The sequence below is a fragment of the Sminthopsis crassicaudata genome, chromosome 2, assembly GCF_048593235.1.
Source record: "Sminthopsis crassicaudata isolate SCR6 chromosome 2, ASM4859323v1, whole genome shotgun sequence".
Taxonomy (NCBI): Eukaryota; Metazoa; Chordata; class Mammalia; order Dasyuromorphia; family Dasyuridae; genus Sminthopsis; species Sminthopsis crassicaudata.
The window spans coordinates 273,399,669-273,415,307 of record NC_133618.1 but is presented as its reverse complement, the minus strand read 5'-3'; the positions used below and the strand labels follow the sequence as shown (position 1 = coordinate 273,415,307).

Genomic DNA, 15,639 nt, shown 5'->3' with positions numbered 1-15,639 from the left:
TAAAATTGAATATCAAAAAGGTCTTCTAGGTCAAAGCTTCTTGGGTCCTTCAACCCTATAATGGGGTCATATAGCTGTGGGGTCACAAAAAAATTTAGCAATAGTAAAAGGTTTCTGAACACAATGACCAAAAAGTAATTCAAAGTCAAATGCATAATGAATCTGGTGTTTCTGGCATTGCTGGCCCATGTTGCATCATGCAACTTCATTGCTGTCTCAGTTCTGAACACATGATGTGTACTTTGTACTGAATGTTGCCAGAAACACTTCAGCTCAGATACGAGATGAACTTGCATAAAAATCAGGCAAAAAAAAAAAAAAAAAAAAAGATCATGAGTGGGAAAAGTTTCAGAAGCCCTTTTGTATATCAACCTTTTAGCCAGGTTTTTGAAGAGACTTTTCTTTTTAGTAAAGAAAATATTACACTTATGATATGATATGACTTTCTTTCCTTTTCCTAGCTTGTGGATAGTCATTTTTTAAAGTGTTCCCAAAAAATTCATTTTGAGTTTTGAAAAATCACTTTTCAAAAGTTAAAATTCTTGGGAGTAATAACACTTGAAACTACTGTCAACCCTTTACTTCTTACTAAAAAATAAAAGTTTGAAAACGAATTTTAATTGGGGATTAAGGGAAAAAGAGGGAGCACAGAAAAACAAGGGAATTTCAAGACAGGGGCCACTAATAGAGATTAACAATATGATAATATATTATCAGTAAGGCAGAATTGATGAGTAAAGGTCTGCTCTATAATATTTCTTATTAAGAGTACATTTTATACATTTGAGGTCCATCAAATCTTATTCTTTTATAAAACATAAGAGAAGACTTTTGCTTCATTCACATATATTTATTGATGTCCTTTGTATTATGTTCCATGAAAGAATAATTGAAAAAGAACTCCTCTTTATAAACTTTTACCAATAAGAAAAGTGGCTATGTACCTGTTGACCTTCACCCTAATTCATGCCTGGTTTGTGAATTGTACCTGGTTTGAAAATTCATAGTGAGGCTGGGTGAAGACCTAGGAGAGTATATTGATAAACTCGAGTAGACTAACTGTAGTGACAGTATTTATTTGATTATGGTTTCAGAGCTGGAAATGGGCAGGGAAGGGGACTCTTTTAGACATAGTGTACCATATGAGGCACTCATCAATCATGACTTTGGTAGGGCTGTAGTAGGCAGTTTAGGAGGCCTTTTTGCCTATCTAGGACATTGTTTTTAGAACTTAGCAGTGTTCTGAGTAGAAGATTAGGGACTTCTCAGAATTTGTATCTTGAGTAGTTGGGTTAGTCTCCAAAAGTGAGAATTGCCTTTGTATACAGGTTTATCTTGAAGAGTCTGTTGTTTAATTGGCACCCCTTTCCAGGCTGATAGTACCAATATTGTTCCCGGAGCTAGTTTTGCAGGGCTATGCCCTGACTATGTAGCTAGGTAGAGAACATTGGATCTAGGAATAACTTTCATTTAGAAGTCCAAGCCCCTGGGCCAGAGCTGATTCTTCATTATAAAATGAAAGTTAAATCAGATCAGAAGTAATAGACTCAAATAGAAACAGGACATTAAACTGTATATAAGGATCCTAGCAGGCTAAATATTGACTTAGAAAACCACACATTGACATTCTATGTTCTATTTTGCTTATTTTGATAAATATTTCCTAATTATATTTAATGTGTTCCTGGAATGTTGAGCCTGCAAGTTGTTGATTTTCATATTTCTGAACTACATGACCTGTTAGGTCACTTTGACTTTGAAAGATAGTAACTTTTTATATATTTCCCCAATATTCTTCCATCTCTTAGCTATTTTCACCTCTCCCCACCATTAGAAATTAGTTTTTACCTGTTCAAGTCCATGAAGTCATGTGGGTTAAATTGTAATTTTGCTTTTATATTTCAGTAAGTTACTAAAATTCCTAACAGATGTAGAAACTCAGTTTTTCCTTGATGTTAGGTACTAAGCTATAAATACCTTAAAAGTACTTGAGCATGTGATCATACCAGGCAATACAAACTAGAAAAGGGACATCATTCAGAACATATTGAGGGTAGCCTGGAAAGTGGTTTTAATATTTAACAGCAGAAAAGACAAGTTCCCCACTGGAACTTACAATTAACCAGGAAAAATCTCACCATGAGATGGGAATAGGCTATTGATTGGCAGGCTAAATCCATAGAGTTTAGCACCCTAAGAGTGAGGTAGCTATAAAAGGACAAAGTGGCAGGGGAAAGATGGGAAGAAAGACACCACAAGGCAGAATATTGTAGTGAGTTAACCCAAAAGGATTTCAGCAGAGGAGATGGGGATCATGGACTGATCTATGGGGGAAATTTAACCTCTGGAATTTGACATCATATCATGGCTTTCTGATTGGATACAGTAAAGTGGAATTACCCAAAACTTCCACAAGAGATGGGGCTAATCCCTATCAGTGCTCTTCCCTGCTTACCTCAGGGAGTTATCTTAACAGTATTTCAGGCTTTCTCTGCCAACCCTTATTAGTGACCCAGGACCTCATCATCATTAGGTTGAAAAAAAAAAAGTCAAAACAAAGGAATTTATAATTGATTTCAGAGGCAAATAGGAAGGCATTGGGTTTACTGAGCAGGACAGTAATATGGTTTGAGCTACACTTCCAAAAAATTACTTTGGCAATAATAACAGCTAACTCTATTGTTCTTTATAATAATACCAGCTAACTCTACCAGGTGGCTCCTTTTACCTCAAAGAGACTCCTGCATTTTCCAAGAACATAGATTTACAGGTAGAAAGGACCTAAGAAATCATCAAGTCTAATCCCCTCATTTTACACATGAGGAAATGGATGCAGAGGAGTTGCAATTTAGGTAGGCTCATACAATAGCATGAGGCATGATTTGAACCTGCAGCTTTCTAATACTCAGTTCACTGTTCTTTCTGCCATAGCACACTGGACTGCAAAGCACCAGGTTCATCCATCTAAAGATAACCCATAACACTCAAACTCAGGCAAAGCTGGGGTAACTCTCAAAAAGGAGGCTGAGAAATCAGATGTGAATGAAGCATTCATTAAGTATTTTATTCATTCATTTTTCAGCTATGTCCAAACCTCAAAGATTTTCTTGGCAATGATAATGGAGTAGTTTGCCATTTTCTTCTCCAGCTCATTTTATAGGTGAAAAAAACTGAGCCAAACAGCTCAGTCACATAGCTAGCAAGTGTTTGAAGTTAGATTGAACTCAAAAAGTAAATCTTACTTCAACCCTGGCACTCTATCCATGGTTACACCTAATGGCTCTATTATTCTGTACCAAACACTATGGTAAGTACTAGAAAGAATACAAATTACAAAGCTGTATCAAGCTTTTTTTTTTTTTTTTTTAATAATAGCTTTTTATTTTTTCAAAATACAGGCAAAAGATAGTTTTTAACATTGATACAATATCTTGTGTTCCCAAATTTTCCTCCCTCCCACCTCTTCCCTTAGATAGTAACCCAATATAAGTTAAAGAGGTGCAATTCTTCTAAACATTTCCACTTATATTGTGCAAGAAAAATTAAATCAAAAAGAAAAAAATTGAAAAAACAAGCAAACAATAATAATTCTCATTAAGTACCCATAGTCCTTTCTCAGGATGCAGATGGTTCTCTTCATCACGAATCTATTGGAATTGGCCTGAATCACCTCATTGTTAAAAAGAGCCAATTTGGGAAGAATTGATCATCATATAATCTTATTGTTATTAGGTACAGTGCTCTTGTGATTCTGTTCACCTCACTTGGCATCAGTTTATCTAAGTCTCTCCAAGCCTTTCTGAAATCATCCTGCTAGTGTTTCTACTGGGCTTGTATCCCAAAGAGATCTTAAAGGAGGGAAAGGGACCCACATGTGCAAGAATGTTTGTGGCAGTCCTCTTTGTGGTGACTAGAAACTGGAAACTGAGTGGAGGCCCATCTGTTGGGGAATGGCTAAATAAGGTATGGTATATGAATGTTATGGAACATTATTGTTCTGTAAGAAATAATTAGCAGAAGAATACAGAGAGGCCTGGACAGATTTATGTGATCCCAAATGAGATGAGCAGAACCAGGAGATCATTATACATGGCAACAACAAGATTATATGATTATCAATTCTGATCACGGATGGACATGGCTCTCTTCAACAATGAGATTCAACCAGTGCCACTTCTTCAGTGATGAAGAGAACCTTCTACATACAAAGAGAGGACTGTGGGAACAGAGTGTGGAACACAACATAGCATTTTCACTCTTTTTTTTGCTTGCATTTTATTTTGCTTCCCTTTTGTGTGTGTGTGGCATGATAATTTAATAAATATGTATCATATATTGGATTTTTTTAAAATGTGAAAATAAAAGCAGAGAAACAAAAAAAGAAATCATCCTGCTGATTGTTTCTTATAGAACAATAACATTTCATAACATTCATATACCACAATTTATTCAGCTATTCATCCACTCAGTTTCCAGTTTCTTGCCACTACAAAAAGGACTGCCACAAACATTTTTGCATGTGTGGGTCCTTTTCCATCTTTTATTATTTCTTTAAGATATAAACTCAGAAGTGGCACTGCTGTATGAAAGGGTGTGCACAGTTTTATAGCCCTGTGGACATAGTTCCAAACTACTCTCTAGAATAGTTGGATCAGTTCACAACTCCAACAATGTATCAGTGTCCCAGTTTTCCCACATCCCCTCTGACGGTTATCATTATCTTTTCCTGTCATCTTAGTCAATCTGAGTGGTGTGAAATGGAGCAGTACCAAACTTTATAGGAGTTTATATTATAATGAGGGGGACAGCTAAACAGGAAGGAGAAGAAGTTGGTCTGGGAAGTCACAGGGATAGTGAGAGGAGTCCCAGGACAACTGTTAGATGCTGTTTTCAGGAATGGTATTATTGGTTTGATTGTTGTCCCTCTCAGCTAAATAGTAATTATCTCTCTGAGAATACTCCTTGTTTAAGGAGTTTAAAAACTCAGCTATACTTCCTTTTACTTCCTTCTCCCTTCCTTCTTCTCCCTACCCAAGTACCATTTGCTTGCCCATGCTGCTCCTTCCCTTCTCTAGTGAAACCTTGAGCCATAATTAAATTAGTTTTGCCATTGTTCCTGAATGACACCAAGTAATCTACTCTCCTATAGCCCTGTTCAACCATTCCTGTAATTTTCTCAACCAATGTGTCCCTAGCGACCATCACACTCCAATATATATTAGTTCCTTCATTAGAATGTAATTTCCTTGAGGACAGGAACTGTTTTTGGTTTTATATTTGTATTACAAGTATTTGGGACAGCTAGATGGCAAAGTGGATAGAGTGCCAAACCTGAAATCAGGAAAATGAGTTTTCCTGAGTTCAAATCTGGCCTCAGTAGCTGTGTAACCCTAGGTTTAATTAACTCAGTTTCTTCATGTGTAAAATGAGCTGGAGAAGGCCATGTAAACTATTCCAATATCTTTGCCAAGCACCCCAAATGGCATCATGAAGAATCATACATGACTGAACAACATCAACAGAAGTATAGTGTTTGGCACGGAGTAAGCAGGGAATAAGTTCTGTTTCATTTCATTTGTTCTCAGAGCTGGGGCATAAAGATGAACAAACACTTGAATAGCATATTGATCTTTTTTTTTTTTTTTTTTTTTTCCTTTCTTCTGAGGCCGGGGTTAAGTGGCTTGCCCAGGGTCACACAGCCAGGAAGTGTTAAGTGTCTGAGATCAGATTTGAATTTGGGTCCTCCTGAATTCAGGGCTGGTGCTCTATCCACTGCGCCACCTAGCTGGCCCCCCCCATATTGATCTTAATAGCCTAATATATACTGCATCCTAAAATAAGAAGCCTTAGAAATGGAGAAATATGTATGTGTATGTGTGTGTGTGGGCATATGGACATATGTGTGTATATTGAAAAATACACAAAATAACCATATTTTTAATGTTAATTTAGTTTTTACAGTAAATAAATCTGGAGCTGTAAAATATGTTTCCTTGTTGGTTAGTACTTTCATTCTTTGTACTTGTATCCCTAGTACCTAGTATATCATTTATTGTTGTTGTTCAGTCGTGTTCAACTCCTCATGATTTCATTTAGGGCAGGAATTTAATAAATACCTGATTGACTAATTGATTGAAGCAGTGGGGCTGAGGAGATGCCATTCTTTGAAGGTTATTGTAGAATGAATAAGCTGGCATTGTTAGCAGATATACAGAAAGGCATTTAATTGGAGGAAGAAAGGGAAAACTATATGGAGTAATTGCTCTTTCCATACCTAATAACCCACTCTAGCCTCAAAAAAGATAGGCAAGGCAAAAATAAATAAACAACTGGTCAATAAAAACACAAATATTTGTACAAGATGATTCAAAAATAAGGAGTTGGGTAGAGTGTCAACAAAACATCTAGCATATATTACAAAGTTCTAAAGTTCTGCTTTATTCCAGAATACTGGATGTATGGCTTCAGTGTGTCACTTAAGAATATTATCATCAACTGCTTGTAAAACAAAAGTGTGTTTTCCCATAAAACACTAAGAATAAATAGTTTACTTCCTGGATATATCAGTAATGATAAAGTGATTGAGAGGCCTCTAATGAGTCATACTTATTTCTGTATTTCAGCAGCTGTTTGAATAGCTCAGCTCACTAATCTGGTTGGAGATTTAAAAATTTAAGTCCTTCCCTGGAAAGGCTAAAAGCACCTTCTCTTTATTCTGGAAACCCAGCATATTGAGCATACAGAGTGTGGTATTTGTATGCAAAACCATTGACTAAAGAAATAACAAATCTAACAAGTGTTTAAGAAAATTAGAGATTCAATTAAAAAGTCTAGTGCACTAGAAATATAAATTATATTATAGGCTTATAAACATAAGCCTAAAGAAAGGCAGTCATTATGTTGGGGGATTTCCAGGCTTTTTATGCATGAGACAAGGCGAGGGTGAAGTAAAAGAATTTACTAAATTAAAAGTAAAAGTAAAAGTTTATTTTAAACCAGTGAGAGATCTCAATGGAGCAAAACTCTTGGATGGAATTAGAGTTCTGTCTGTTCTGCCCATACTGCCTATTCTTCCCACCCTATGTATATATGATTTGAGACAATACAGAGCTTTTGGGTTTGAATAGGCTTCTGTAAGGCTATAGAAAGTTTGATTAGTGATAGTTCAAATTACATAGAGCTTAAGTGGTGGTACTTAACATTAATTCAGTTCTATTGAAAGTTAAGTAGGGGTACTTAGCTCTCTCTCTCTCTCTCTCTCTCTCTCTCTCTCTCTCTCTCTCTCTCTCTCTCTCTCTCTCTCTCTATATATATATATATACACTTCAGCTCTATAGAAAACTTGGGTAGTGTCAGCTGAACTCAGTAGAAAGGTATAGGTAAATTAGTGTACTTAACAGAGGTGAGAATAACTTGGAAAGTCAAAATAACTTTTTAGGGTCTGTGACCTCAATTTCCCTCGTCAATTACCTTTCAGGCGCTTACCTTCTAATGGGGAAGTTAACACATAAAAAGGAAGCTAAAATTCACACAGCAAAGCATCGTATTTTCACTTTTTGTTGACATAGTTTATTTGCTTGGGTTTTTTTCTTTGTGTTTTTTTTTTTTTCTTCTTTCACCTTTTGATCTGATTTTTCTTGCTGCAGTATGATGGATATGGAAATATGTTTAGAAGAATTGCACTATTTAACTTTTATTGGATGACTTCCTTGTGGAAGGAGGGAGGGAGAAACATTTGGAACAAAGTTTTGCAAAGGTAAATGATGAAAACTATCTTTGTGTATTTTTGGAAAAATTAAAAACTACTAAAAAGGAAGCTGAGTAGAAGAGGGAAGGAAGGTGAGTGAGATAGGTAAAGCTTTCTCAAAAAGTCTATGAGACTAGGCTCAGTCATGTGATCCCTATTCTCAGAGGTCTGCAGAGCTGGAAGATCAGGTTTTGGGCCCAGATTGCAGGAAGTCATATGATCTCTAGGCCTAGAGGTCTCTAATGGCCAAGACCTTAGATCAGTGACAGGAAGTGACGGGATCCACAGGAAGCAGAGAACATTGGTGAGCATTGGTCAATGATGGTTACTTCCTTTTTAGTCCATCCAATAAAAAGACATTTTTTTCTATTTAGCCAGTCTTTTTCTATTTAACCAGTTTTACTACTTCCATCTTGTCAGGTCAGGTACATGTTGAGACTTGAGGTGCTTCCTAGGTGTTCTGGGCCTCTCCTTGCAGGGACCACATAAGTGCTTTCTCTGTACCTGAAGATGTCTCTGAGTAGTTAATTTGGGAAGGGCATCTAGCACCAATACCATATAAAGGCTTGATAAAGTCTGGAGAATCAAGAGTACAGCCTAGAGAAGAAAGGCATGGTTGGCAGGGGCAGAGGTTCTGGATGGACCTAGCCAATCAGAGAAAGAGGTTGAAGGGGCAAAGGGTACTTCTAGTGTGTGAAGTCCATGGGTGAAGTGAACTTCCAAGATAAAGAAGTTTCTGAGGCACGTAAAAGAAAGTTTATAGAGAAGTCATCTTGGAAAGGAATGAAAGCAAAACTAATGACATTTTCTGGCATATTTACTACGGGGATCGGTTTTTTCATGACTTTAGGTATCTTGGTTAATTCAGGTCACAACTTGCTATGCTATGAGAGTCAAGTCAATAAGCATTTATTAAGCTCCAGCTGTTTACAAGATACTATGCTAAGTTCTAAGTATACAGAGGTAAAAAAAAAAAAAAAAAAAAAAAAAAAAATCAGCTAGATGGTGCAGTGGATAGAGTCCTGAGCATGGAGTCAGGAAGACTCATCTTCTGATTGAAATCTGGACTCCAACAGTTACTAGCCATGTGCCTCTTGGCAAGTCACTTAAACTTTTTTGCTTCAGTTCTTCATCTGTAAAATGAGCTGGAAAAAGAAATGTCAAACCACTACAGTATCTTTGTCAAGAAAGCCCCACATGGGACATGAAGAATTGGACATGACTGCAGTGACTGAATAACAGATTCTCAAGGAGCTTTCAATTCAATGGACTTTGTAAACTAAGTGACTTTTTTCTCCCTGAGGCAGTTAGAGTTATGTGACTTGCCCAGGGTCACACAGCTAGGAAATGTGAAGTATCTGAGGTCACATTTGAACTCAGGTCCTCCTGACTATAGGGCTGGTGCTGTATCCACTGTGCCACCTAGCTGCCCCTACTACATGACTTTTTTTTAAATTAATTTTATAATTATAAATTTTTTTTGACAGTATATATGTATGAGTAATTTTTTTAAATAACATTATCCCTTGTATTCATTTTTCCAGATTTTCCCTTCCCTCCCTGTACTCCCTCCCCCCGATGGCAGGCAATCCCATACATTTTACATGTGTTACAGTATAACCTAGATACAATATATGTGTGTAAATCCAATTTTCTTGTTGCAAGTTAAGTATTGGATTCCGAAGGTATAAGTAACCTGAGTAGATAGACAGTAGTGCTAATATTTTACATTCACTTCCCAGTGTTCCTGTTCTGGGTGTAGTTGTTTCTGTCCATCATTGATCAACTTTAAGTGAGTTGGATCTTCTTTATGTTGAAGATTTCACTTCCATCAGAATACATCCTCATACAGTATTGTTGTTGAAGTGTATAGTGACCTTCTGGTTCTGCCCATTTCACTCAGCATCAGTTGATGTAAGTCTCTCCAAGCCTCTCTGTATTCCTCCTGCTGGTCATTTCTTATAGAACAATAATATTCCATAACCTTCATATGCCATAGTTTACCCAACCATTCTCCAATTGATGGACATCCATTCATCTTCCAGTTTCTAGCCACTACAAAGAGGGCTGCCACAAACATTTTGGCACATATAGGTCCCTTTCCCCTCTTTAGCATTTCTTTGGGATATAAGCCCAGTAGTAGCACTGCTGGATCAAAGGGTATGCACAGATACCTTGATAACTTTTTGGGCATAATTCCAGATTGCTCTCCAGAATGGCTGGATTCTTTCACAACTCCACCAACAATGTATCAGTGTCCCAGTTTTCCCACATCCCCTCCAACATTCATCATTATTTGTTCCTGTCGTCTTAGCCAATCTGACAGGTGTGTAGTGGTATCTCAGAGTTGTCTTAATTTGCATTTCTCTGATCAGTAGTGATTTGGAACACTTTTTCATATGAGTGGAAATAGTTTCAATTTTATCATCTGAGAATTGTCTGTTCATATCCTTTGACCATTTGTCAATTGGAGAGTGGTTTGATTTCTTATAAATTAGAGTCAGTTCTTTATATATGTTGGAAATGAGGCCTTTATCAGAACTTTTAACTGTAAAAATATTTTCCCAATTTGTTACTTCCCTTCTAATCTTGTTTTCATTAGTATTGTTACTACATGACTTTTTAATAAATTATTACCTCTTAAAATTTAGCCAGAATGATCCTCAAATTATAGCCTATTCTGTTCCCTGCACTCAAAGCCTTTGAGAAAGAGTTTTAGATCTCAACCAATTAGGAATTTCCCCACAATCTCTAACAGAGCAAGCTGTAGAAAGGGATATGATGGAGTCTGCCAGCTCTTTTCTCATTGGCTTTTTCCTTCAGCAACATGAAGTGGATTTGCTGTCTCCCATCTTCTCTCTCAAAAGTAGAATCCAGAAGTGCCCAAAGTGACTGCAAAATAGGAAGAGACTCCCGAAGAGAACCGAAGAGCTCTCCTCCATCCTGCCCCTGGCAACTCCTTACCCCTCACAGAGGCACAGGGCATGGAGATACCAGTGAGGAGATAATACCACTACCAGATGAGCTGTAGGAATAGGGGTACATTAGCAGAACAAGCTAGGTGCAAGGAGATGCCTATTTGAGAATGCAGGTCATCTCCACAGTACAATGATGCTTTGGAGGGCTTTCATGACAGTGGAATGTTTTATTCTCCTTAAAATCACCAAGCTGCCATTTTGCACTTTTATCATTTTCAACAGAGTGAAGTTAGGGGGATGGAGGGAGACACAGAGAGAGTACATTTATTTTTGTTAAGGTTACAAATAAAGAAGGAAGACAGACAGTCCCTGCTCTCGAAGACTTCATATTCTATTGGGTGAGACAACACACATAAGAAAGTTTTGCTCCAGGTCTAAAGAATAGAAGTTAATTTGTCCCACAGAGTGGCAGTCTTCTGGAACTGGCCCATCACCAGAGAGGACTTAACCTAAGGGTCAAAGTGGAGGAAGAATAACTGGTTCTTTTCAGTAGAGTCAGGAGGGGCACAAGGGAATGGAGTTTTGGCAGGAAGGAATCTGGGTAAAAGGTGGAGGAGAGAGAACAGCCTCTCTGGAGCAACAAAGACAGCAGGGTATATTCTCATTCAAGGACAAAAAGGACAGAGGCAACAGACAAGAACTGTCTTATTCACTGAATTTATCACTTCTGGGTTATGGCTAGAGTCATTTTTCCTGTTCAAATATCATTTCTTCCACTGACAGCTTTTTTGGTAAATGTGGAAATTGGTCTCTTCAACAATCCCCAGTTAGGAGCAACTGGCTAGACAGAATGGACTTAAGAACTTTTTGGCCCCTAGTTATTACTTTAGATGTCCTTATTGAGATTTGGCAACTCAGAGACAGTGGACACTTTGTCAACTTTTCCAAGGTTTTTGATGAAATTCAAATTGTACTTGACAGTTTCTACAAAGCTGTTTTCAAGGAGCCATCCATCAGAATCCAATTCAGGTTTATCTAGAGGTACATTTTTTAGTGATGTTTGCAGATATCGAACACCAGTGAGAACACAGAGCTACACAGAAATGAACAATTAGCAAATACTGCACATTTTAAAAACAGTTCAACAAACTAAGACACTATCCATATTTAACAAGTGTCAAGTCACTAGTAAAATGAACCCACTTGTTCCCCATATATGAATTTTTGTCTTTTTAATTAATGTCCTTCCCCAGAAGAGTTCATCCTGGCATTAATAACAGGGATGCACTTATTTCATTCTCAAGGCATTCTACATTTTTCTCCATTCTCCATTCTCTCACAATCATCTTTTCTTGTTTATTCCCAGTGAATTCCACTCTTCTGACTACCAACTAATGCATAAAACCAATGAACTACTTTTTCTCACTTTTTTTCATCCATCTATTCAGTCCCAGTCATCCAACCCTTACATTCTTTCCTAACCGTTTTATTCTTAGCTCTTTTTCATAGCTAGATAGAGCACTGGGCCTGAGTTCAAATCTAATCTATCCTCAGATAGTTACTAATTGTTTGGGCAAGTCACTTAATCTCTGCCTCTGTCTCCATTTCCTCAACTGTAAAATGGAGATAATAACATCTATCTCACAAGGTTGTTATGAGGATCAAATGAGATAATATTTGTAAAGTACTTGGTACAGTGCTCCATCCTTCCTTTTCCTCCATTTTTATTCTCATTTTTTTCTATTTACTGTTTAAAAAAATTCTTCTGTTTTTCTCACTTTCTATATTTTTGTTTAAGCTTGTCCTGCATTTGACTTCCTCCTTACTTGTTTTCTTCCCCTTGTCATTTTAACTTCTTTTTAAGCTCTTTTTATTATTTTTATGATTCTAGCCTTACAAATTATCCTTCATTTTCTTCTTTCTTTTGCCTGCATAGCTTTTTTCCCCCCAAGTATAACCCATAATTACCTGCCACCTAAAATCAACATGACTACCTTGCTGATAGGAAGACAATTCTAATGCCTGAAGTTGGAGAAAGAACTAATGATTTAGGGATTGGAGGAGGGAAAGGAGAGAGAATAGAAGCATTTAAATATTATCTCCTATGTGCCAAGCACTGTGCTAAGCACAATGAATAGGTAAAGTATAACATATACAGATCCTGGGACAAATTAGGATGATCCACCTTACTGGGGTTCTAAATATCATTTGGGGGGACTAGAGCAAACTTTCTGGAAATTGTACTTACCTCAAATAACCAGATGTTAAGCACCACCAGTCCAATGAAACGCATGATGTGGGTATAGTAATCTAACAGGGCTTCACGGCAGCCCCTCATCCAGACATTCAGCTCCTCAGTGAGAAAGTCATAGTTGTAATGGGCAGTGTTGTTGGTCAGCTGGTGCTGGATACAGGGTCGTGGGGAGTTAGGATTGCAGCAACTAAAAGGAACACCATCCATCAAGAACTTCCCATCAATATTATTCTTCAGGTGACTAGAGTAAGAGAAATAGCAAGAAACAATGTCCAGCATCAAGACAATTTTCAGCCTCCCTCACTAGTTGGACATACCTATCCCCATCTCCTAAAGGAGATGGAGAGACCACAAATTCTCACTTACTCAATCTAGACAAGTGGAAAAAAGACCCAAGTTTTAGAAGTTGTGAGATTTATCTATTTCAGGTACAGGTAACTCTGAACTATCTTCTCCCAGGAAGGACAGATCAAAAAAATAAATACTGCACCTATGTGGCATTGTGTCAAAAATGCAAGCTTTTGTCCAGAATGGTTATTTCTATTCTGCTTGCTGGATTAACTAACATGTCTATTACTATAAAACAGATTAGTAAGACAGTAAAGAGCTGGCCACCAAAACAATGCATACCATGGGCCAGTTCCTCTACCTGACAACATAAGGATGACTGTTTTTGAGCAATTTGTGTTACTTGAGTGAAAATCCTTGAGGTACATACATTATATTGAGAGAGGACATTAAGAACTGACCCTCTTGGTCTGAAAACATGGCGAGGTCAGGGAATGTGCAGTCACCGCTATAAAAAGCTCCTAACTCATATCTGTTCTCTTTTTCTTTCTGCTGATGCTTAGGATGTTCACATTGAAGTGGATAGGTTTTTACCTAGTTCTTTTTCATGGACTCAGAATTACAGATTAAATGAATAATATGGAGTTAGTCAGATGAAGTAAAGTCAGATGTGCTTTGAGATACTTCTATGTGAAGCAATATGGTTAGTGCATTTTTCCAACTGAATAGAATGGCCATAAATGAAATATTATGACCAATATTCTTTCTACAAACAATAATTTTTAGAGAAGAGTAGAATTTCTTTCTGAATTTAATTTTTATAGAGTTCCATTTTAAATTATAGGCACTTTAGTTTTCTAAATGTCTGCTCTGTGGTGAGAGTCCCTTTATATTCTAGAAAGAAATGAGACCTTGAGACATTGAGTTTAGGATCAGAGAATCATAGATTTAGAACTGAAAGAGAGCTTAAGGGTATTATCTCCAACCCATATGAAAAACTGAGACTGGAAGAGGGTAAGTGAATAGTTGGCTTCAGACACATGGCTAACTTTAAGACATAGAGCAAGTCACTTAATCTCTCAGCTTCAGTCTTCCTAGTTCCCAGATTGTTAAGAGAGTAAAATGAAATAATATTGTAAAGCACTTTGAGTTATGTAACTTATATGTGTTATACAAATTAGATAAGCATTATATAAATGCTAGCTATTATTAATTCTAATGGCTTCCTTCTATTATTTCCCATTTAGCCTGGATATAGCTTGTTTTATCTATATTTGTTTGCATTCTGTCTCCCCCACTAGATTGTAAGCTCCTTGAGGAAAAGGGACTGCCTTTTGCCACTTTTTGCATTCCCATAGTTTAGCATAGTGCCTGAAATATAGTAAATGCTTGATAAATGTTTACTATTATTGCCTGATTTATAAAGGTAAGCAAGAATGTGTGACAGGAATTGAACACAGATCTTTGCACCCCTAATCCCAACTACTCCAATTATACCCCCATTCCCTATCCCAGCTGCTCCCTTCTGGAACCAGCTTGTGTTCAAAGAGGAAATTGCATTCATAGAACTACTAAGAGAACCCTGTTTCCCTCTCTGGACAAAACCTTCTCCATCCCCAACAGGGATACTCACTCCATAACCTCCCTCGATGCCATGTTCAGGTACCGTGCCGATATCCATTGGATCTCAAACCAGTCCCTGAAACTGTTGTTGCCACAGCACTGAAAGTGCATCTGTAGCATGTCAATGGTCTTCTTCAGGAAGCACCGTCCTGGGATATCTGTGTCCTTATAGAACTTGATGGCCTCTCTCAGACCCAGGGACAAAGACTCCTCTAGTTCCTTCCTTGTGGTATAACACATAAAGACACCTACAAGGAGGCAGAATGTGAAACAGAAAGCAAAGGCAATGTAGGGAAGCAAGACCAGCCGCCAGCGTCTGTACCTGTGCACATCAGAACAGTCATAACAGATCTTCCCACCAAGGAAATTGATGACACAGGCAATGAGACCCACTGAGATGAGCATGTTGGAGGTGGAACTGATCTCCCCCTTGGCCAGCACCTCAATTCGCTTCTTGATCTCAATCTTTAGGAAAAGACCGAGACTGAAGAGCACAATACCTGTCATCACAGACAACCAGTTGAGAATCCATAGTATCTGGGCCAGCTTGTTACGTTTGTATTTAGTGAAGGTCACTTTTAGGACAGCCATGATCTCACTGACATCAGAATAAAAATATCTTTGGAAGGCAGGACTTGTAAACAGGTTTGATTTCTGACACCTTAGAGCCCGTTGTAGAAGAAGAAGCCTATAGAAGTGGGAGAAAAGTATGATTATAGGTATTTATTATTTCTATATATTTTGTTAAACTCTATATACTGATATGGAGTCATCCTATCAAGAATCCAGTTCCCGATTCCATCCCTCCA

The 15,639-nt window shown here is 37.5% G+C and overlaps 1 protein-coding gene across 1 annotated transcript; it reads right to left on the bottom strand.

Annotated features, from left to right (window-relative positions):
* Positions 1-11,551: 11,551 nt before the first annotated feature.
* On the bottom strand, positions 11,552-15,421 carry LOC141553462 (photoreceptor outer segment membrane glycoprotein 2-like). The gene is made up of 3 exons (XM_074285112.1): positions 14,841-15,421; positions 12,914-13,160; positions 11,552-11,758 (listed from the first exon to the last, which is right to left on the bottom strand). Exons 1-3 carry the CDS (start codon positions 15,419-15,421, stop codon positions 11,552-11,554), a joined length of 1,035 nt encoding a protein of 344 aa, XP_074141213.1.
* Positions 15,422-15,639: the final 218 nt, after the last annotated feature.